The sequence below is a fragment of the Eretmochelys imbricata genome, chromosome 5 (assembly GCF_965152235.1).
Source record: "Eretmochelys imbricata isolate rEreImb1 chromosome 5, rEreImb1.hap1, whole genome shotgun sequence".
Classification (NCBI taxonomy): Eukaryota; Metazoa; Chordata; order Testudines; family Cheloniidae; genus Eretmochelys; species Eretmochelys imbricata.
The window spans coordinates 21731554-21755711 of NC_135576.1; the positions used below are offsets into that span (position 1 = coordinate 21731554).

A 24158-nucleotide genomic window follows, 5' to 3' on the forward strand; every position below is an offset into this window, starting at 1 on the left:
TTCCTTTGTCTAAAAAATCTGTTACTTTCTCAAAGAAGGAGCTCAGGTTGGTTTGGCACAATCTCCCTTTTGTAAAACCATGTTGTATTTTGTCCCATTTACCATTGACTTCAATGTCCTTAACTACCTTCTCCTTCAAAATTTTTTCCAAGACCTTGCATACTACAGATGTCAAACTTACAGGCCTGTAGTTACCCAGATCACTTTTTTTGCCTTTCTTAAAAATAGGAACTATGTTAGCAATTCTCCAGTCATACGGTACAACCCCTGAGTTTACAGATTCATTAAAAATTCTTGCTAATGGGCTTGCAATTTCATGTGCCAATTCCTTTAATATTCTTGGATGAAGATTATCTGGGCCCCCCGATTTAGTCCCATTAAGCTGTTTGAGTTTCCCTTCTACCTCAGATATGGTAATATCTACCTCCATATCCTCATTCCCATTTGTCATGCTACCATTATCCCTAAGATCCTCTTTAGTCTTATTAAAGAATGAGGCAAAGTACTTGTTTAGATATTGGGCCATGCCTAGATTATCCTTGACCTCCACTCTATCCTCAGTGTTTAGCGGTCCCACTTCCTCTTTCTTTGTTTTCTTCTTATTAAATGGCTATAGAACCTTTTACTATTGGTTTTAATTCCCTTTGCAAGGTCCAACTCTACTTGACTTTTAGCCTGTCTCACTTTATCCCTACATGTTCTCACCTCAATAAGGTAGCTTTCCTTGCTGATCCCTCCCTTCTTCCACTCCCTGTATGCTTTCTGCTTTTTCTTAATCACCTGAGATGCTTGCTCATCCATCTTGGTCTACAACTCCTGCCTATGAATTTTTTCCCCTTTCTTGGGATGCAGGCTTCCGATAGCTTCTGCAGCTTTGATTTAAAATAATCCCAGGCCTCCTCTACCTTTAGATCCATAAATTCTTCAGTCCAATCCACTTCCCTGACTAATTTCCTTAATTTTTGAAAGTCAGCCCTTTTGAAGTCAAAAACCCTAGTTGCAGATTTATTTTTGTTAATCCTTCCATTCAGTTTGAACTGAATTAGCTCATGATCACTTGAGCCAAGATTATCCCCTACAACCATTTCTTCTATGAGGTCCTCACTACTCACCAAAAGCAAATCTAAAATGGCATCTCCTCTAGTCGGTTCAGCAACTACTTGATGAAGGAATCCATCAGCTATCGCATCTAGGAAAATCTGAGCCCTATTATTATTACTAGCACTCGTCCTCCAGTCTATATCTGGGAAGTTAAAGTCTCCCATGATCACACAGTTTCCATTAGTATTTACTTTATTAAAAACATTAAAAAGGACTCTATCAATATCCAAATTAGATCCCGGTGGTCTATAGCACACCCCAAGCACTATCCCAGGGGAGGCTGTAATAGTTTTCTTCCCCAATGTAATTTTTGCCCAGACGGACTCTGTCTTATCCATTTCATCGCTTCTTATTTCTTTACATTCTACCTCATCATTGATATACAATGCTACTCCACCACCTTTACCTTTATTTCGGTCTTTCCTAAACAGCACAAACCCTTCAATACCTGTAGTCCAGTCATGACTACTATTCCACCATGTTTCTGTTATCCCTATAATATCTGGTTTTACTTCCTGTACCAGTAGCTCTAGTTCCTCCATTTTGTTACCTAGGCTCCTCGCATTGGTGTACAAACATCTTAATTTTTGCTGTTTGGCCTCACTCACATTCTGTACCCTATTAGGCACGGTCATTCTACAGCCAATATAACCTATTAGACTGGTATCTACACTGCCCTTCTCCTACCCATGGCTGTATCCTCTCTTACTTTGTTTTCTTTCCTCTCAATGCTAAAATCCGGCGTGGAGATTACCTGGACATCTCCCAACCATCTCCCCCAAATTCCTAGTTTAAAGCTCTCTTAATCAGTTGTGCCAGCCTCCATCCTAGAAGTCTATTTCCTTCCCTACTCAGATGAAGTCCATCCCGAGAGAACTGTCCTCTGTCCATGAATGCCTCCCAGTGGCCATACATCCCAAAGCCCTCCTTATAGCACCATTGCCTAAGCCATCTGTTGATACTCATAATCTTGTCACACCTTTGTTGCCCTTCTCTAGTTATCAGCGCATAGGAGAGCAGTGCAGAATCCATCGCTTCTCACAAAGATGCTGGGGTGCACAGCAAACAAAGACCATTGAAAAATGTCATGCAAGAAAGCCAGAAGCCCATGGAATGCTGGGACAGAAAGCAATGCATCATAGCACATTGAGCCCAGTCCGAAGATGTGCAGCGATCTGCTCTGCCTTCCTACAATACCTAGACGCAGAAGGTGTCGAGCTGGACTGTGGGATAGGTACCCACAGTGCATTGCTCACACGGTCAGTGATAGTGCCCCAATTGTGGACGCGCTCTGCTGACAGAGGGAGTGAGTGTGAACATGACAAGCCAATTATTATTATAGCGATTTTTGAGTGTCAACATCTGTAGTGTAAACAAGGCCTTAATCAGGCAGTTAGGTAGCTAAGTATATAGCTAGTCCTGTCTCAGGATGCCTAGGCTTTGTGTAAAACCTAGGCTGGAGTCTCTAATAACAATCTTTTTCTTGGTTGTTCCATAAGCATGGTCTAAAGGGAATGTTCACTGGAACTTACAACTACCATCAAGGGTGTCAATTAGTATCAACTGGAGCAGTTGTTTTTGTGATCAGGTCAATCATTGCTCAGTAGAAACTGGACTGAGACATATCAAACTCACTTCAAGGCCACGAAGGACTTACATACGCTGCCCCTCATTAACTATATTTTACAGCATGGTGTCTGAAGATTGACAATTTAGAAAAAATAACTTTTAGATGAAGTGCCTCCTGTAGGGGTAACACAATAAACAACTTTGAAAGCAACTTACTACAAATATTAATCATACGGAATGTAAATAACCACAATGTGTAATGAAGTCCTCCTCCTCCTAAGCAGATATTTGCATATGAATGTACCTTAATATCCTGGATGAAATCCAGGCTACATTAACTTTAATAGGGTCAGGATTTCATCCCATGGTGCCTTGACTAGAAGAGGGAAAAAAGGCTCTAAAAACTGGAGGTTCTGCTTAAGCTTCTTTTGCGGGGGAAGAATGCTGGGGGAACAGAGGGCACAGCTGGAAGTGATAAAGCACTGAAACCAACAAAAACCTAACGTGCTAGCATTATACATCCTAGAACAGCCAGCCACAGGCATGGGCACACTGCCCCTGTTCATGAAAGGTGCTCTATTATAATGCTAACCCTTTCTCAGAGTGGTCATTGCTGCACGTGCTACTGCCAAAGAGAACAGAAACACCGTCAAGTAGGAGAGGAATGCCAGTATTCAGTAAAACAACATACAGGAAAAATTCCCACAATCTGACATAAATCTGGAGGTTAACAAAGGGGGTTTTAAAGGGTCAGTTTTAATTATTGATTAAGTGTCTGCAGTGATCTTGGCACTGTACAAGACACACAGATGGAGGCGTTTGGATATCGGGATGATAGGGTTAGCTTGGAAATTAAAAAGAAAAATTTTAACTGAGGATACCTTATGCAAAAAATTCCCAGGGTTGGTGCCTGAAGTTTGAAAATCTCCCCTTAGAATGTCTAAGGAACAATAGCAATTAGGGTCCACTCTCCCATTGACAGTAATTGGGAGTTAGCTACTTAGTTGCCATTTGTGCCTTTGAAAATCTCTGTAAACATATATTTAGGCATCTAAGTAAAAGCGGCTTGGTTTTCAGGGGAGTAAAGGTGCTGGGTATACTCAGCTGTCTCTCTCGGTTACAGCACATTACTGGGAGGGCTCCTGTGCTCTATTCCTGGCTTTACCAGTAGATCATTACATGTCACCAGCAAGTCAAGCCTCTTGTCATGTCTTTGCCTCAGTTTAACATGTCACATTGGTTTAAAAAGAGGTGCAATGAGGTTTATAAACCACATTGAGCTCCTGAGATAGAAAGTAATATTGAAGAACAAAGTATTGTTATTTAACAATTCAATTATCTTGCTTTCAGATTAGTAGTGTTTCAAGGAAAACAAAATGTGAACAAATGAGAATCAGAGTACATGGCGTTGGCTAAAATCATCCAATTTGAGTGCCTACAGCTAGCGACCTAACTACATATTTAGGCACCTCAATAGGTGGCCTGATTTTCATAGGTGCTGAATACCCATTGAAGTCAATGGGAGCTGCAGGTGCTGCCAGGGATCTTTGAAAATCAGGCCACTTATTTAGGTGACTAACTTTAGGCACCCAAGTTTGAAAACTTGGCAATTGATTGAAATAGATGGTAAAATACAGAGAATTTATTTTTAAGTGATTGAAACAAATCACTGGCAATCTATATAGATACACATCCTCTGGGTAGCCTCTGACCATGGTTCTCCCCTGGCATCCAGAATTCAACTTGAAGTGTGGCTAAACTCATGTTTAATTGTTAGTCACCTGTCATAAAAGTGAGGCCCCAGGAGTGTAAATGGTTTATTTTCTGAAATATAAAGCTAATTTTGCCTATTTTAAAGACCAGGTTGACTCTCCCCTTTCTGTTTTGTTTTTCATAAGAAAGCTTTTCCCCATGTCTAGGTACCTTCAACTTCGTCATGACAAAGGGCAGGGCCAGTAGCTGCATCTATTTGCAGCAGGCCTAAGCAGAGCAGGAATGGAGACATAGATGCATCTGAGCCTCCCACCCTCAAACTTTGCTTCTAGGCTTTTGTTGTTTCCTAATGAGCATAACAAAAACCTTGATGGTTTCATTATTTCCCTTTCACTTGTTAGAACAGCTGAAGTTTTCATTCACAGACTGAAATTACAGCTTAATGTTTCTAGAATAAAAAAACTTCCAAATTATAGAATCATCGAATATTAGGGTTGGAAGAGACCTCAGGAGGTCATCTAGTTCAATCCCCTGCTCAAAGCAGGACCAACACCAACTAAATCATCCCAGCCAGGGCTTTGTCAAGCCGGGCCTTAAAAACCTCTAAGGATGGAGATTCCACCACCTCCCTAGGTAACCCATTCCAGTGGTTCACCACCCTCCTAGTGAAACAGTGTTTCCTAAAATCCAACCTAGACCTCCCCCACTGCAACTTAAGACCACTGCTTCTTGTTCTGCCATCTGCCACCACTGAGAACAGCCAAGCTCCATCCTCTTTGGAACTCCCCTTCAGGTTTCAAAGAGGAACATATTTATGTATGTTTCACCCAGATATAGGCCCTGTTGGTAGTGTATGGGCATTTCAAAGCTCTCCCTGGAGCTTAGCCTGAGGGCATGCCAGTCCTTCCAAACTATCAGCCTAATGATCCATACTCCTTGGGGGGAGGGGAGGATAAGAGGAGGGTGTCTCTGACTACTAATTAGCTACTACAACAATTTAGCAACTTGGTGGCCTGGGTAGTACTGAGAGGAGTTGGGACATGGGGCGGTGAGCAAGGCCCCATGGCAGGATCAGGCTGAGGTGAACTGGACTGGTACAGGGAGTGGGGAGCCATTCCAGGGTCTGGCTGAACTGAGGTGAGTGGTTGCGGGGGACCCATAGCAGAGTGATGCTTTAGCAAGGGACAGGCCAGGACAAGTTGAAAGAGTGGGGCAATCATGGCATGGTTAGACTGAGGGAAGGGCTGTGGGGAGCTGGGAGGCACAGCTGGGTGAGGATCTCCATAAGGGGCTCTGGGGGGCAGGCACAGAGACTAGGTAGTCATGCAGGGAAAGGGAGATGAGGGCTGGCATAGTGAGTGGAGAGAACAGCAGGGTCAAGCTGAAGTGAGATGAAGCGGGGGGAGGCACGGGGGGGAACCCCGGTAGGATCAGACTCTCGGAAGGGCTGGCACAGGCATGTCTGGGGGAACCAGAGGCTGGGGCACAGAGCCGAAGGGGCTGACAAAGTAAAGAGGAGCCTCAGCCCGGGCAGGTTGAAGTGAGGAAAGGGGCTGGCCCAGGAAACGGGGCCGTCGCGGCGGTCGGGCGGGGCTGACACCGCAGGGCGAGGGAGGGTGGCGAGGACAGACGAGACCCAGCAGCTCCCTGCTCGCCCGGCGGGTGGTTGCTGGGGCGGGAATCCCCGGCTCGCTCCTTCCGGGTGCAGGCGCCACCTCCGCCCCGTTCCCGGAGCCTGAGGCGCGGGGGAGGTTCAAACCGCTCCCGGGGCCGCTCGCAGGGGTCTCTGCTCCCCGCGATGTCGGTCTCGCCCGTGGCCCCGCTGGGGTCGCTGCCCATTAATCTGCTCAGGGAGCCGCTGCTCCGGCGGCTCAGTGGCGTGCTGGACCGCGCAGCTCCGGGCAGGGGCTGGAGAGACTTGGCGCAGCGAGCCGGGAGCCACGGCAGGGTCAAGCTCAGGTGAGGGCAGCCCCCGGGGGGCGCCGAGGCAACGGCAGGCGGGGGGCAGGAGCGGTGGGGTGCCAGGCGCGCAGGAGCCCGGGCGAGTCGGGACAGAGCGTCTGGCGCCGGGCGGGGGAGAGGCACATGGGGCAGGCTCAGGTGAAACGAGCAGCCGGCGGGAGCCTGGCACAGGGGGCAAGTGAGGGTGGCTGAGGGCCCTGGCACAGGGAGGGGAGAGCCCTGCGGGAGGGGGGGCAGGTGAGGGTGCGGCTGGGGAGCCTGGCACAGGGAGGGGAGAGCCCTGCGGGAGGGGGGGCAGGTGAGGGTGCGGCTGGGGAGCCTGGCACAGGGAGGGGAGAGCCCTGCGGGAGGGGGGGCAGGTGAGGGTGCGGCTGGGGAGCCTGGCACAGGGAGGGGAGAGCCCTGCGGGAGGGGGGGCAGGTGAGGGTGCGGCTGGGGAGCCTGGCACAGGGAGGGGAGAGCCCTGCGGGAGGGGGGGCAGGTGAGGGTGCGGCTGGGGAGCCTGGCACAGGGAGGGGAGAGCCCTGCGGGAGGGGGGGCAGGTGAGGGTGCGGCTGGGGAGCCTGGCACAGGGAGGGGAGAGCCCTGCGGGAGGGGGGGCAGGTGAGGGTGCGGCTGGGGAGCCTGGCACAGGGAGGGGAGAGCCCTGCGGGAGGGGGGGCAGGTGAGGGTGCGGCTGGGGAGCCTGGCACAAGGAGGGGAGAGCCCTGGGGGAGGGGCAGGTGAGGGTGCGGCTGGGGAGCCTGGCACAGGGAGGGGAGAGCCCTGGGGGAGGGGCAGGTGAGGGTGCGGCTGGGGAGCCTGGCACAGGGAGGGGAGAGCCCTGGGGGAGGGGCAGGTGAGGGTGCGGCTGGGGAGCCTGGCACAGGGAGGGGAGAGCCCTGGGGGAGGGGGGGCAGGTGAGGGTGCGGCTGAGGAGCCTGGCACAGGGAGGGGAGAGCCCTGGGGGAGGGGGGGCAGGTGAGGGTGTGGCTGGGGGCCCTGGCACAGGGAGGGGAGAGCCCTGGGGGAGGGGCAGTGAGGGTGCGGCTGGGGAGCCTGGCACAGGGAGGGGAGAGCCCTGGGTGGGTCAGGTGAAAGTGGCTCCCAAACTGCTGCACTGGGCATCACAACATGGGGAGTAGATGGCCAGCCCTCTGTGGAGAAAGAGGTGGTTAGGGACTATTTAGAAAAGCTGGACGTGCACAAGTCCATGGGGCCGGACGAGTTGCATCCGAGAGTGCTAAAGGAACTGGCAGCTGTGATTGCAGAGCCATTGGCCATTATCTTTGAAAACTTGTGGCGAACGGGGGGAGTCCCGGATGACTGGAAAAAGGCTGATGTAGTGCCAATCTTTAAAAAGGGGGAGAAAGAGGATCCTGGGAACTACAGGCCAGTCAGCCTCGCTTCAGTCCCCGGAAAAATCATGGAGCAGGTCCACAAAGAATCAATCCTGAAGCACTTACATGAGAGGAAAGTGATCAGGAACAGTCAGCATGGATTCACCAAGGGAAGGTCATGCCTGACTAATCTAATCGCCTTCTATGATGAGATTGCTGGTTCTGTGGATGAAGGGGAAGCAGTGGATGTATTGTTTCTTGACTTTAGCAAAGCTTTTGACACGGTCTCCCACAGTATTCTTGTCAGCAAGTTAAAGAAGTACGGGCTGGATGAATGCACTATAAGGTGGGTAGAAAGTTGGCTAGATTGTCGGGCTCAACAGGTAGTGATCAATGGCTCTATGTCTAGTTGGCAGCTGGTGTCAAGTGGAGTGCCCCAGGGTTGGTCCTGGGGCCGGTTTTGTTCAATATCTTCATAAATGATCTGGAGGATGGTGTGGATTGCACTGTCAGCAAATTTGCGGATGATACTAAACTGGGAGGAGTGGTAGATACGCTGGAGGGCAGGGATAGGATACAGAGGGACCTAGACAAATTGGAGGATTGGGCCAAAAGAAATGTGATGAGGTTCAATAAGGATAAGTGCAGGGTCCTGCACTTAGGACGGAAGAACCCAATGCACAGCTACAGACTAGGGACCGAATGGCTAGGCAGCAGTTCTGCGGAAAAGGACCTGGGGTGACAGTGGACGAGAAGCTGGATATGAGTCAGCAGTGTGCCCTTGTTGCCAAGAAGGCCAATGGCATTTTGGGATGTATAAGTAGGGGCATAGCGAGCAGATCGAGGGACGTGATTGTTCCCCTCTATTCGACATTGGTGAGTCCTCATCTGGAGTACTGTGTCCAGTTTTGGGCCCCACACTACAAGAAGGATGTGGATAAATTGGAGAGAGTCCAGCGAAGGGCAACAAAAATGATTAGGGGACTGGAACACATGACTTATGAGAAGAGGCTGAGGGAGCTGGGATTGTTTAGTCTGCAGAAGAGAAGAATGAGGGGGGATTTGATAGCTGCTTTCAACTACCTGAGAGGTGGTTCCAGAGAGGATGGTTCTAGACTATTCTCAGTGGTAGAAGAGGACAGGACAAGGAGTAATGGTCTCAAGTTGCAGTGGGGGAGGTTTAGGTTGGATATTAGGAAAAACTTTTTCACTAGGAGGGTGGTGAAACACTGGAATGCGTTACCTAGGGAGGTGGTAGAATCTTCTTCCTTAGGAGTTTGTAAGGTCAGGCTTGACAAAGCCCTGACTGGGATGATTTAATTGGGGATTGGTCCTGCTTTGAGCAGGGAGTTGGACTAGATGACCTGCTGAGGTCCCTTCCAACCCTGATATTCTATGATTCTATGGCTGGGGGTCCTGGCACAGGGAGGGGAGAGGCCTTGGGGGAGCAGGTGAGGGTGTGGCTGGGGGCCCTGGCACAGGGAGGAGAGAGCCCTGGGGGAGGGGCAGGTGAGGGTGCGGCTGGGGAGCCTGGCACAGGGAGGGGAGAGCCCTGCGGGGGGGGGGGGGCAGGTGAGGGTGCGGCTGAGGGGCCTGGCACAGGGAGGGGAGAGCCCTGCGGGAGGGGGGGCAGGTGAGGGTGCGGCTGAGGGGCCTGGCACAGGGAGGGGAGAGCCCTGGGAGAGGGGCAGGTGAGGGTGCGGCTGAGGAGCCTGGCACAGGGAGGGGAGAGCCCTGGGGAAGGGGCAGGTGAAGGTGCGGCTGGGGAGCCTGGCACAGGGAGGGGAGAGCCTTGGGGGGGCAGGTGAGGGTGTGGTTGGGGGTTCCTGGCACAGGGAGGGGAGAGCCCTGGGGGGGGCAGGTGAAAGTGGCTGGGAGCCCTGGGGGGGCAGGTGAGGGTGTGGCTGGGGGTCCTGGCACAGGGAGGGGAGAGGCATGGGGGGCAGATGAGGGTGAGGCTGGGGATCCTGGCACAGGGAGGAGAGAGCCCTGGGGGAGCGGGGGCGGGTGAGGCTGGGGGTCCTGGCAGAGGGAGGAGAGAGCCCTGGGGGGGGTCAGACGAGGGTGAGGCTGGGGGTCCTGGCACAGGGAGGGGAGAGCCATGGGGGGGTCAGATGAGGGTGAGGCTGGGGAGCCTGGCACAGGGAGGAGAGAGCCCTGAGGAGGGCAGGTGAAGGTGGCTAGGGGGTCTTGGGACAGGGAGGGCAGATCCTTTGGGAGGGCAGGTGAGGGTGTGGCTGGGGGTCCTGGAACAGAGAGGGGAGAGCCCTGTGGGGAGGCAGGTGAGGGTACGGCCGGGGAGCCTGGCACAGGCAGTGGGAGAGCCCGGGCAGGTGAAGGTGGCTGGGGGTCCTGGCACAGGGGATAAAGAGCCCTGGGGGTTCAGGTGAGGGTGTGGCTGGGGGTCCTGGCACAGGGAATAGAGAGCCCTGGGGGTTCGGGTGAGGGTGTGGCTGGGGGTCCTGACACAGGCAGTGGGAGAGCCCTGCGGGGGGGCAGGTGAGGGTGCGTATGGGGGCCCTAGCACAAACAGTGGGAGAGTTGCTGCTGGGGCAATGTCACCTCAGGGAAGAGACTTTGGAACATGTAGCGAGGAAGCCACAGCATGCTCTGGTGAATGTTTGGGCAAGGAGTGCCTGGCATGCACACTTGGGGTGCTTCAGCAGTGACAGGTGCAGATTCTCAGTAGGTTCCTAGCTGAGTGCAGGGGTGGGTAGCTCCTACAGGGAACAACTTAAGGATCCATGCAAGGCTTGACACAGAGATATAAGCCACTTGGCGCAAGCGGACCACGTGAGTGACAGATTTGGTGTATGCAACGTGTGGTGGTGATCTGTTGTGATGAGATGCACTGTCTTATTGGTTTCATTCTTGTGGCTAAAATGCCCACTGTTCTTATTCTGTAAGGCAGGTGAATTATTCTTTTGGCTGGCACCCTTTGTAGTTTGGTGAAGAAGTTTAGTGTTGTAACTGCTGTGCAGACTAAGTAATCCTACAGTCTTAAAAGGCATATCCCATGTTCTTACAGAAGAAACAGGAAGACAAACATGAAAATTGTTGCAAGGGAGAAAATATACTGGTACAAATTGTTCTGCTTTGTAGTCTTCCTGCCAGGATGTCTTCACACTTGTCTGCTGCTGAAGTTTATTGGATCTTGGGTTATGTTAGTGTCCCTTTTTCTCAAGAGTCTAAAAACCCTTTCTCATCACCACCTTATCAATTAATCTGTAGCAAGTACTTGGTAATTAAATAAAGGGGTTCTAAATAAACGTTTCTTGTGGTGACATATGACTTCATATATTTCCATAACTTTGATCCTCTCCTAATTCTTCACATTTTGAGACTATCCAGAAAAGGTTATTAGAAGTGGCTGTGAACGCTTAAGACTGAAGTTTTAATGCATGGATCTCTACGTCTGCGATTACAGATTGACAGTGAAGTGTAAATACATTCATAGACTTTAAGGTCAGAAGGGACCATCTAGTCTGACCTCCTGCACATTGCAGGCCACAGAAGGCCCCTAACCTCTGGTTGAGTTTCTGAAGTCCTCAAATCATGGTTTAAAGACTTAAAGTTACAGAGAATTCACCATTTGCACTAGTTTAAACTTGCAAGTAACCCATGCTGCAGAGGAAGGTGAAATCACAGAATATCAGGGTTGGAAGGGACCTCAGGAGATCATCTAGTCCAACCCCCGGCTCAAAGCAGGACCAATCCCCATTTTTTGCCCCAGATCAACTAAACGGCACCCTCAAGGATTGAACTCACAACCCTGGGTTTAGCAGGCCAATGCTCAAACCACTGAACTATCCCACCAAACTATCAGATTGATCTCAGCCAATCTGACCCAAATGTGGTGATCAGTTAGACCTTGAGCATGTGGGCAAGACCCACTAGGCAAATGTCTAATATTTAATCTTTCTTAAACTATAGCAGTACATCAGTGATGAAAGCATCATATCTGAAATAGTGTCTTCCTGGAACCACAGTTTAAATCCTGCCATTGGTGACTCATTGTTTATTGCTTCTGAAGTCGGCACACCATAAATGGAAAGGTTTTTGCACAGGTATTTGGTTTTTCAGAGGAGATCATGAAAAGTGAAGTCCTGCCTACAAGTGGAGGTGTCTGCCCACTGTATTGGCTAGAATTGTTCTACACACAAATACTCTTTGTGTGGCATGCAGTTCACCTTCATTCCAGGCAGCTTAATTAAAGTGGCTGTGTATGATTTGTATACAGTTGTCATGCATTTTGAAATCCTCTTGAGTTGAGATGCTGCATATGTGTAAGATACTTTAAATGCTTCCAGGAAACAATAAAATATAGAACTGGGAACATACCTCCCATTAGTGGAATAATCTCTACTAGATTCATATATGAAAATCCACTGCTTAATTGGAGTCAGAAGTGTACATCAGGAAGATCTTGTATTTGTAGTAATGAACCAGATTCCTGTTAGTAATTTCCCCTGCAAAAATGAATATTTACTTTCACATATTCAGTTTTATCAATATTTCCGTACAAGGCAATCTCATCAGGGCAAAATTAGGTATGAGTATTGCACAGAGATCAGGTTTCTCTTTCTCCATTTTAAATTGGTCAGCTGGCATACACACAAATGCACTTAACATATTTGTTTTATTTTAATTTTTGCAGTTCTCTGGAGTTGGAACAATGTTCTCTCAAAGTACTGGAGCCAGACGGAAGCCCCAGTTGGAGTCTCCTGAGACTAATGGGTGAAAGGGGTTGCACTGTGGTGGAACTGATGGAATTCTTACAAGCCCTGGAACACACAGAGGCTCTTCAGTGTCTCAGTCCTCCAGGTTAATTTTCGTTCTTAAATTCACCATTTATATGCATTATGCTGGAAACTCACTGGGGGAAGGGTCCTGCAGTGGGTAGAAGAATTTATAGGTAAAAGCTAGCAATACTACACTTCCAATTTGGAAACTGAAAAAACTTCCATAATCAAAGTCTTTTTTTATTTATACAGAAGTATTGAGGTGTGTGGTGTGTTGTTTTTTTATTTATTTTATTTTATTTTTTTAAGAATCCAGAATAGATGAACTGTTAGGAACAGATGGGCAGAACAGAAGAGTCTGTTATGAAGACAATAGGTATATTTGGGAGGGAAGGTAGATGGTTTGCTTGCCTAATTATTTAAAAAGTAAGGTTTTTGTTTGTTTTGTTTTTCCTACTGTAAGCCCTGCAGCCAGGACCACACAGGAGTCTGGAAAAGTGGATTCTTTTCTGTCTTATGAATCAACAGAACTGTCATTGGTCTACACTTAAAATTTGGATTGACCTAACTGGGTTGCTCAGTAGTGTGAAAAATTCACACTCCTGAGTGCCTTAGTTAAGCCGATGTAACCCCACCATTGTGGACCTGGCTAGGTCAATGGAAAAATTCTTCAGTCAACCAAACTGCTGCTTGGGAAGGTGGATTACCCATATCAATGGAAAAACTCTTTTGTCGATGTAGGAAACGTCTATGCTATAGTGGCATAGTGCCCATACAGGCCTGCTGACAGTGGGGGAGCAAAGGGGGCAATTCGCCACAGACCCAGGCAATTTAAAAAGGTCCAGGGGCCCCCAGCTGCTGCTGCGGTAGCGGCAGCTGGGAGCCCTGGGCCCTTTTAAATTGCCAGAGTGGGCCGCAGGCAGAGGTGAAAGTAAGCTGGAAGGCCCGATACGGTGTATCGGCAAGAGCCGGTGCGCCATACCGGGACCGGCTTTCCCAGGTGGCAATTTAAAGCCCTGGGGTAGCAGTGGCGGGGCTCTGGCAGGGATTTAAAGAGTCCCGGGGCTCCAGCCCACGCTACCGCCCTGGGGCCTCATCTGGAGTACTGTGTCCAGTTTTGGGCCCCACGCTACAAGAAGGATGTGGATAAATTGGAGAGAGTCCAGTGAAGGGCAACAAAAATGATTAGGGTCTGGAACACATGACTTATGAGGAGAGGCTGAGGGAACTGGGATTGTTTAGTCTGCAGAAGAGAAGAATGAGGGGGGATTTGATAGCTGCTTTCAACTACCTGAAAGGTGGATGCAAAGAGGATGGATCTAGACTATTCTCAGTGATAGCAGATGACAGGATAAGGAGTAATAGTCTCAAGTTGCAGTGGGGGAGATTTAGGTTAGATATTAGGAAAAACTTTTTCACTAGGAGGGTGGTGAAACACTGGAATGCGTTACCTAGGGAGGTGGTAGAATCTCCTTCCTTAGAAATTTTTAAGGTCAGGCTTGACAAAGCCCTGGCTGGGATGATTTAATTGGGGATTGGTCCTGCTTTGAGCAGGGGGTTGGACTAGATGACCTCCTGAGGTCCCTTCCAACCCTGATATTTTATGATTTTATGAAATCCCTGCCTGAGCCCTGCTGCCCGAGCCCTGGGGTAGTGATGACGGGACTCTGGCAGGGATTTAAAGGGCTGAGGCGATAGCGGCGGCTGGAGCCCCGAGCCCTTTAAATCCCCGACGGAGCCCAGCAGCCACTACCCCAGGGCTCGGGCAGCAGAGCTCAGGCGGGGATTTAAAGGGCTCGGGGCTCCAGCAGCCACTACCACAGCGGAGCCCCAGGCCCTTTAAAGCTCTGCCAGAGTCCAGAGCCCCGGGAAAGCGGTGGCAGCCAGGAGTCCCCAGGGCTCCTCAGTGACTTAAAGGGCCCGGGGCTCCATTGCCATAGCAGCAGCTGGAGCCCTAGGCCCTTTAAATCGCCCCCGAGCCCCAGGGCTCCCAGCTGCCTCTGCAGCTGGTAGCTTGGGGTGATTTAAAGGGCCCGGGGATTTAAAGCTGTGCTTCTTCCGGTTGAGAGCACGCCCCCTGCTCAGGACTCCGGCATACCGTTAAGTCCTTTAACTTACTTTCACCGCTGGCCAGAGGGCTCCTAGGCACTCCTGACCACACTGGGCCCTGCGCTTTGGGGGGTCCTGTGGGCTGGCACGATTGGCCAGCTCGGTCAGTCCCAGAAGTGACAGGCGGTCCCAGAAGTGATGGATTCCTCACTTCCGCCCCGGTCCTCCCTCCTCCCCCTCCCCAGGGACGGCCCTGACCTTGGGGCCCAGAATTGCTATCGGCGAGCTTGTGCCCATAGTGTAGGCATGGCCTAAGACTCCTCTCAACCTAGCTATTGCCTTTCGGAGAGGTGGATTAACTGCACTGATGGAAAAACCCCTTCCCTTGATGTAGGAAGCATCTAATCTACGGCACTACAGCAGCATGGCTGCCATGCGGTAGCTGTGCTGCTGAAGTGTAGACATAACCTGAGCAAACTTATTACTGAGGTCGGAGCACTCATTGTTTGCAGCTGTCCTTTATTACATGAAACAAGGCTAACAAAATGGGGTGCTGATCCTTAATTTGGATTTCTAGATGCTATGCAAATTATACATTTCAACAGAATTCCTGTGTGTTAAAAGAGTAAATCTATGAGGGAGACCGCAACTGAGCAGTCATCTTGCTGAATCTAGTCCTACTGCGTTTTGATGCTATCTGGTTTTGAATTCTAGATAGTAATTAATGAGATTTCACAAACAGAAAAAGTTAATGTATATACAAGAGCAACAGTCAGAATCATAGGTGAGTTTTGTACTCCTTGTCCCTAATTTTTGAGAATAAATGTGTTTTCATTACTACCTATAATGTATTCCAAAAACACCAGGCCAAATTCTGTTTTGTTATATAAATTGGCCCCCTAACATTAGCTTTTATAGTTTAAGGCCTTAAATCTGGGAAGAATTCATACAGGAATTGTTGTTTTAGGAGAAATTAATCTAGATAATCAGTTATCCTGTTCTGTTTCTTAAATCAGCTATGTGGGAATAGCTGTGTGGTATTTTAGACTCACTGTGCCTACTTTTTACAGTTGAATTATTGCTTTCGCCAAGATCGGTATTAGAACTGCAATGTGTTGCTTTGTGTAAAAGGAGGGTAATGTGAAGAATTCAAAGGTATAATGAACTTTTGTGACCGTCTAAATGAAAGTGTATCTGCGTGAACATATTAAGGCCAGGTCTACACTCGAGACTTTTGCAAGTATAGCAGTGTCAGGTACGGAAGTGATTTGGGGAGATGGCGCAACATTTCTATACTGAGAAAATCCCTAGTGTAAGTGGAGAAATGTGGGCTCGACAGAAATACCATTAAGTGAGTACATAATTGGTTAAACAACCACAAACAGAGAATAACTATTAATGGAATGATGTCAGATTGGAGGGAGGTCTCAAGTGGTGTTCCACAGGGATCTATTTTGGGCCCAGTGTTGTTTAACACCTTTATTAATGACCTGGATGGAGGTATAGGGAGCATACTGATCAAGTTTGCAGATGACACAAAGCTGGGGGGCGATTTGCCAATACTTTGGATGATAGAGCTAAAATTCAGAGGGATCTTAATAAATTGGAGAACTGGGCTATAGACGACAAAATGAAACCCAACAAAGACAAATGTAAGGTGCTATACTTAGGGAAGAAAAACCAAATGCACAAATACAGAATGCGGGAAAACTTGGGAGCAGAACTGTTGAGAAGGATCTGGGAGTTGTGGTGGATCACAACCTCAACATCAGTCAGCAACATAATGCTATTGCAAAAAAAGCAAATGCAATTTTAGGTTGCATTAACAGACGCATAGCATGGGAGGTGATAGTACAGCCCTACTCTGCACTGATTAGGCCCCAGCTGGAGTACGGTGTCCAATGTTGGTCACCAGTGTATAGAAAGGATTTAGAGAAACTGGAAAGGATCCAGGGGCCAGCGACAAAGATGATTAAAGGGATGAAATGCAAGCCATATAAGCAAAGGAGGAGATTAAGGGGGATATGATAGTGGTCTTCAGATACTTGAAAGGCTGCCATAAAAAAGATGGAGAAAAGTTGTTCTCTTTTGCCACAGAGAGCAGGACAAGAGGTAATGGGTTCAAACTACAGCATAGCAGATTTAGGTAAAATCTCAGGAAAAACTTCCTAAGTGTAAGAACAGTAGGACAATGGAACAGACTGCCTTGTGGAAGCTTCTTCACTGGAGGTTTTCAAAAAGATGTCTTGGATGGTGTAGGCGCAATAAATCCTGCATCTTGGCAAGGGGTCTGACTAGATGACTCTTGCAGCCCCTTCTAACCCTATGATTCTAAAGTGTAGTTATAGCAACATAAAGTGCTTTTATCAGTATAGCTATAGCAGCAAATGTAGACCTGGTCTTAGTGAAGTGTAAAGTAATGAAAAGGTGAAAACATGGGGGGTTTTGCTTTTGTTTTGGGTGCACAAGGAAGGAAGGAATAGAAATCTCATCCCCTTGGTTATGATTGTGGGAACATAAACAATCTGGTCCTGCTCAGCAATAACAGTAGCTGGAGAAGTTGCAGAGTAGCAGCCGTGTTAGTTTGTATCCGCAAAAAGAAAAGGAGTACTTGTGGCACCTTAGAGACTAACAAATTTATTTGAGCATAAGCTTTCGTGAGCTACAGCTCACTTCATGCATCCGATAGTACCACAAGTACTCCTTTTCTTTTTGCAGTACCTAGAGAAACAATTCATTGTGTGTGTAAGGAATGAGTATGCCTGCCTGAGGAGGAGGACGATAAAGAAAATAAGATGGTCCATACATTCCTTTCTCTAGATTACTTGCTGTAGGTCATAAAATGTGCAGTCATGTGCAGACAAGAATTGAAATCTTAATGTGCTCTATCTGGTTAGTGATATGCACTTAAGATAACAAATCAGGCAATTTAGTAAGCTATTTGCTTGTTGGAATTAGACCTTCCTATGGTCTAGGACCAGTACTTCCTTTGATATTGTGCCTCCTTTGAGCAGGACGCAAAGAAGCTGGGTCTGTTTGTAATGTCCAGGAGATCTCTTTGGGATCTAATTAGACTTGAGGTACATTTGCAGTGCAATAAAAGACCCACAGCATGGCTGTGGCTGGCCTTGGTCAGCTGTCTCAGGCTGCAGGGCTAAAAATTGCAGTGTTGTAAATGTTTAGGCTTGGGTTGGAGCCTGGGCTCTGAAACCCCATGAAGGGGGGCAGGTCTCAGAGCCTGGGTTCCAGCTTGAGCCCAAACATCTGCATTGTATATTTTAGCCCCACAGCCTGGCCTGTGAGCCTTAGTGCCACAGGTGTTTTATTGCTGCGTAGATATTCTACAAGTGTTCCTGGGAAGATAACTTCGTTGATCGAAGAGCTTTATAACGGAACAGAAAGCTGCATTTGAATCAGTTGAGTTTCCTATCCCCAGGGGAGCGTGGCAAGGCTTTGTTTTGCCATCATCACTGTTCAATATTAGTGCTGATCAATTGATGGATAAGTTTTGAGGAGGCAGTTTGCTTTGAGATCTTGAATACACCAATGACCTTGTCTTGTTGACTAAGTTTGGAAAATTGCCGCAGTTTATGGCCAGGCAAGAAGCAGCATGCATTAGTTTGGTTATTAATCCAGATAAAACTAAGTATCTGGCCATTATCAGGCAGTCTCCTCCATATTACAACCAGCTCAATATTAACCTTTCTGGACAGAACATCGCGCAGGTGGCAGCTGTCAGATATTTGGGCCCAGTGTCATAGATAGTGCTGGAGGATGCTTGAAAGATATAGATGCTTGTATAGCAGCAGCTGCTGCTGTGTTTCAGGCCCTTCAGTGGCCTCTGTTGAGACGTTGTGACGTCAAGCTTGCTGCAAAGCTTTGGGTCTGTAGAACCACAGTTACACCAACTCTGTTTTATGGCAGTGAAATATGGGTGATGAGGAAAGCTGGAAGAACATCTGATAGATGTTTTTGATTTATGTCTTTGTCCACTGCTTTATATTGAGTGGCAGGACAAGATTAGAAATGGGGATGTTCCAAGCCAAAGCTAGCAATCACGTCTCTCAGCACTGATTTGGTTTCAGTGGCTTTCTTGGTAGGGACATGTTATTAGAATGGAAGATCAACAAATTCCAAAGTGTGTGTGTTCCAAGGAATGCTGCTACACAGGTGATGATCGTAGGTGTCAAAAGCTTAGTTGGCATGACAAGATTGCCAGTGGTGGACATGAACTGAATATACAACCACACCACTTTAAATGCTTTGCCAGAGATTAATTTGGGTGGTGCTCAGTTTGCAAGGGTACCATGTCCCTTTGGGATTTCCCCTGATGATGACTGAGATCCTTTTTTTAGTGGACAAGATCAAGAGGCTATTCCTAGTATTGGGACTAATAAGCAATAAAGAAAAGTTGTCTTATCCTGTCCCAAAAGATGTCAGATATGGACAACTTAATAAATGACTAAGGGGGACTCTTTGGATAGGGTGACAACTGTTTCTGTTCATCAGTTTCCTTTATCACATAAAACCTTAATACAATTTATTTTAATAAAGCCATCATTAGTCTTTCACAGCCATGTCATCTAGGTGATTCTGATATACTGTTCTCAGCCAGTCCTGCATTGGTCTCAGTCAGGGTATGTCTTCACTAAAGAGAGAACTCAAGTTACATACTTTAGAGTTACAGCTCTCGAGTTAACCTAGCTCGAGTGAGAGTGGCTGCTCTGCAAAATAACACTTGAGTTGCTGTGTCCACAATAGCACTGCACTTACTTGTGGGTGACACTAAGACTTCTGGGGACATATCCAATGGGTCTCAGCGCTGCAGTAATCTGAGCTGCACTATGAATAGTTCTGCAGCGTGATGTGCGAGAACATGTCTGTTCTTTCTGGGCCCGCAGGGGGAATCGTGGGAAGTCACAGGAGGACTAATGGCACTCAAGTGCTGCTAGCCTGTATCCACTCTTCAGAGTGGTCATGTGAGCAGCTCAGGAGCTGTGCTCACTTGAGCTTTCACCTGTCTCTCTTCTTGGGCCAGCCAACTCAGGTTAAACTCACCACCACATTCAGACTATTGGTTCTCAACTAGGGGTACACAGAGGCCTTCCAGGGGGTACATCAACTCATTTAGATATTTGCCTAGCTTTACAAAAGGCTACATAAAAAGTACTAGCAAAGTCAATACAAACTAAAATTTCATAGAGATCAAATGAGAAAGTAAGCAATTTTTCAGTAATAGTGCCTGGCACACTTTATATGTCTGATTTTGTAAGCAAGTAGTTTTTAAGTGAGGTGAAACTTGGGGTATGAAAGACAAATCAGACTCCTGAAAGGGGTACAGTAGTCTGGAAAGGTTGAGAATCACTGGTCCACACTACAGATCCCTTGCTGGTATGACTATGCCAGCACAGCAGTTCAGGCAGACCCCGCGAGTGGAGATGTGGCATAAGCTGGAAGGACTTCATCTGCTGACATAGCTACACCTTCGCCCCAATGACATTAGCTGTGTTTTCAGAAGCACTGTTCTGTCAGCATAGTTGCATCTACACTGGGGTTTTGCTAGTGCAGCTGGCTGAAGTGTGTGGGTTGTTGTGTCCCCCCCCCCCCCCCCCCCCGTTCCTAGCCCACATCTGTGCTGGCAAAACTGTGTAGACCAGGCCTTAAAGCAGGGATGTTGGGTGTGTACACAAGTCAAAGTGGGGCAACACTGGAGCTAAGTATGCAGTGAAGACAAGCTCTCAGAGGCTGGGAAGAGCAGTTACAGCTTTAGCAACCTGATCCCTATTGCATCTCATGGCTGTAAATCACATCCTATCAGTGGTGGCATTGGACCTGAGTCAGACAGGGGACATGAAGCCAGAGTGAATGCATCCCTATGTTGGTGACTCAGTAGGACACCCAGATTACTATGACTTTCCAGGACCCACTCAGAGCTCTGCTGATAGGCCAGCCTACGACAATATGTAGGTTGTTCTAGAGTGAGGACACTACAATCCATCAAAAAGGTGTAACCTCATCTATCTTGTTTAACTGAGGATTATTTGGCTGGCTTAGAGTGACCCTGATAGTTCAGACCCCAAGGTTTTGATAAAGACCAAGCATGTGTTAAGACTGAATCTAACTAACAGCTTTTATAAATGGTAGAATTTTCCTCGGTTGGGTTATTTTGTTGTGTTTTTAAAGAAAAAATAACTCCTGATAATTATCCAGGTTTTTACTCTTAGAAACTCAGATTGGCCCTGAACTTTAGGTCAAAATGTACTGGTAATACCCTCAGTTTGATCTGATGATCCAAGCAAGATTGATTGCACAAATTTACTTGAATGTTGTGTATGCTTCTTTCTTTAAAATTGGTGGCTGGGTCATTTAATGTCACAATTGAGTAGCTGTCTTTACGTTAATTATTATGGGTATTGCTAGAGACTTTTCTTTCTAAGCTTAGTTTCATCCTAAGCAAATTTTTCCTGAACGTACACATCGTCTGAATAACCTGTTCACTATTAATGCTATAGGGTAGTCTCTTGGAGAGCGATGCACCTGTGCAATGAAGGCAATGGAGTTGCACAGGTATAACTGAAGGCAGACTTTTGCTGGCAGAATGTTCTTACTGGTGGTGATGCCCAAGAAGATAGTCAGGTTTATCCATCATCTTCACATGTATAGAATATTGATGCATGTGCCTCCAACAATGGCTTACCTGCCTGCTGCCTCAGTTTCCCCCAGCTAAACTAAACAAATATGAACCTTCCCCTTTTGGGATAACAAAAATCCAAACAATACCTTCCTTCCCTGTGTCATTCATTTGTCCATTCTGTCTCCTGGAGTTGTGTGGTAAAATCAACAGACCAAATCCAAAGAAGAAATTTCCTTCCCAATCTCCCCTTGGTTTCCCGGCTCCCTATCCAGGAAGGACAAGGGCTCAACTGGCAGACTGCGTGCAGTCATACTGCCCAGCCTTCCGTGACCTCAGTGAGTCACACTGATCGAAACTCAGGCAGAGGTATTTGCTGCCTCGAGTTCTTTTCCCATGGCAACTTAGGCAAGTCTGTCTGAATTTGTACAATGTTGAGGTTGAGTTTATACAGAACTGGCGCTTAGGGTCAAATCGTCTTTTTACGTGTAAACTATGTAGAAATCAGTGAAGGATGACAAACAGAAATCATGACACAGCCGTTTTAGCCACTTTTCAGGGTAAAACCACACTTTGACTTCTGCATTTCATCTTTCAGAAGAAGTTCAAGAAGCAGTAAAACCCATTTGTAATCTCTTACAAAGTAGCGTGAAAATTTTACATCGTAAAAATTTTCTTTATAATAAGAGGGTAATTGTATTATGCTAAAATATTTATTTCAAGGTGAAATTGTAAACATTTACAGGAAAACAAACTAAATTCTGAAGAATGTTTAAACCAGTTTTCTCAGAACTTGCCAGTGTTACTGTAATATCTCCACAGAATGGGAGATGCTAGTCTTTCAGAGAATTTGGTTTTCTTACATATTAAAATGTTAGTGATAACTGGAGCTGATTTAAAAGAAATATTTGAAAATTCAGAACATTTCTTTTCTTTTTTTTAATGCTTGAGTTTGTTCCAGTTTTTCTGTAGAAGTATTGACTTTTTAAAAAAAAATTCTTTTTCAAAATTTACATTTGAAAATTAAATGATTTACTTAAGAAATTATAAGGTTCCCATCACTGCTGTGTCTTAGTGTCTCACAAACCTTTAATGTGTCTACCTTGTAATCACCTAGAGCAGGGGTCGGCAACCTTTCCGAAGTGGTTTGCTGAATCTTCATTTATTCACTTTAAGGTTTCACGTGCCAGTAATATATTTTAACCTTTTTTAGAAGGTTCCTCTCTATAAGTCTATATATTATATAACTAAACTATTGTCATATGTAAAGTAAACAAGGTTTTCAAAATGTTTAAGAAGCTTCATTTAAAATTAAATTAAAATGCTGATCTTACGCCGCCAGTCCACGCCAGCCCGCTGCTGGTCTGGGGTTCTGTTCACCAAGCGGGGCCTGCAGCCAGGACCCTGGCTGGCAAGGGGCCAGCAGCCAGAACCCCAGACCGGCAGCGGGCTGAGCAGGGCTGGTGGCCAGGATTCCAGACTGGCAGTGGGCTGAGCGGCTCAGCCCGCTGCCGGTCTGGGGTTCCGTCCGCCGGGTCCTGCCAGCCAGGGTCCCGGCTGCCGGCCCTGCTCAGCCCGCTGCCGGTCAGAGATCCCGGCCCTGCCCATATAGAGTGGGTACCCACCTTCTCCCTGGTTCTATCCCATTCTCTTCCTCTCTCTTTGCACTGAGCTGAGGGTGGGAGTGCACTGAGCACAGGGCTGGGGGTGAAGGAACAGGCTGGGGTTTGGGGTGCAGGGTTTGGCCAGGAGCTAGAATGAGGGAGGGGGCTCAGGGTTGGGGCAGGAGGTTTGGGGGTGGAGTGCTTACCTGGGCAACTCCCATTTGGTGCGAGGGGTGCAGGTGGGAATGTGGGGGGTGGGTATAGGACCTCCTGTTTGGTGCGAGGGGTGGGGGTGGGAATGTGGGGGGTGCAAGAGTCAGGACATGGGGTATGGGGGGCATGTGAGGGGGTGCAGGAGTCAGGGCAGGGGGCTGGGGATGTGTGAGGAGGGTGCGGGGATCAGGGCAGAGGGCTTGGGGTGTGGGCTGGGGTCATGGGGCTGCTCCCAGCCCCTTGCCCTGAGCAGCTCACAGCATGGGGCTGGAGGGGATAAGCCCTGATTCCACCCCCCTTCCCCAAGGCCCAGTCCCCACCTCTTTTCCGCCTCCTCCACGGAGGGGTGAGCTTGCTGCAGCTCCACTTCTCCCCCTCCCTCGCAAGGACCATCAGCTGATCGGCAGCAGGGAGGGAGAGGAGGAGGGGCAGGAACCCAGCACGCTGGGGGAAGAGGCTCGGGAGGGGGGAGCTTGCCTGCCCTGCAGCAGGAGCTGGCAGGACCAAGCTTCTTCACCCTGCCCCGATTGGGGTGGGGGTGGCGGAGAAGAAGAGCGAGCCGGGGCAGGCAGGATTTTTAATGGCACGCTGCTGCCTGCCGGGGTCCCGGCCTGGGTTTGTCAGTGGGCTGATCGGGGCTGGCGGACCCGGCAGGCAGCAGCATGCCATTAAAAATCGGCTTGCGTGCCGTCTTTGGCACGCGTGCCATAGGTTGCTGACCCTAGAGGATAATAGAGTTATAAGGAATAGCCAGCATAGATTCGTCAAAAACAAGTCATACCAAACAAATCCAAGTTCCTTTTTTGACAAGGTCACTGGTTTACTGAATGGGAGGAAGCAGTAAATGTGATTATATCTTGATTTTTAGTAAGGCTTTTGATACAGTCCCACATAACAGTCTCATAAGGGAACTAGGAAAATGTGGTCTAGATGAAATTACTATAAAGTGGATGTGCCACTGGTTGAAAGACCATGCTTAAAGAATAGTTATTAAGTGTTTCCTGTAAAACTAGGATCCTGCAGGGGTCCATCTGGGGTCCAGTACTATTCAGCATTTTCATTAATGGCTTGGATAATGGAGTGAAGAGTGTGCTTAGAAAATTTGCTGATGACACCAAGTTGAGAGAGGTCACAAGCTCTTTGGAGGAAAGGATTAGAATTCAAAATGACCTTGACAAATTGGAGAATTGGTCTGAAATCAACAAGATGAAATTCAATAAAGACAAGTGCAAAGTATTTAACTTAGGAAGGACAA

At 47.9% G+C, this 24158-nt stretch overlaps 1 protein-coding gene across 1 annotated transcript in view; it reads left to right on the forward strand.

The window, feature by feature from the left end:
* The first annotated feature begins 6034 nt into the window (after positions 1 to 6034).
* MALT1 (MALT1 paracaspase) overlaps positions 6035 to 24158 on the forward strand; it is a 77983-nt gene continuing 59859 nt past the window's right edge. The window contains exons 1-2 of the mRNA XM_077816224.1: positions 6035 to 6342; positions 12322 to 12488. Of these exons, the coding sequence (XP_077672350.1) occupies positions 6182 to 6342; positions 12322 to 12488 (328 nt within the window). The 5' untranslated portion in view covers positions 6035 to 6181. The remainder of the gene's footprint in view (positions 6343 to 12321; positions 12489 to 24158) is intronic.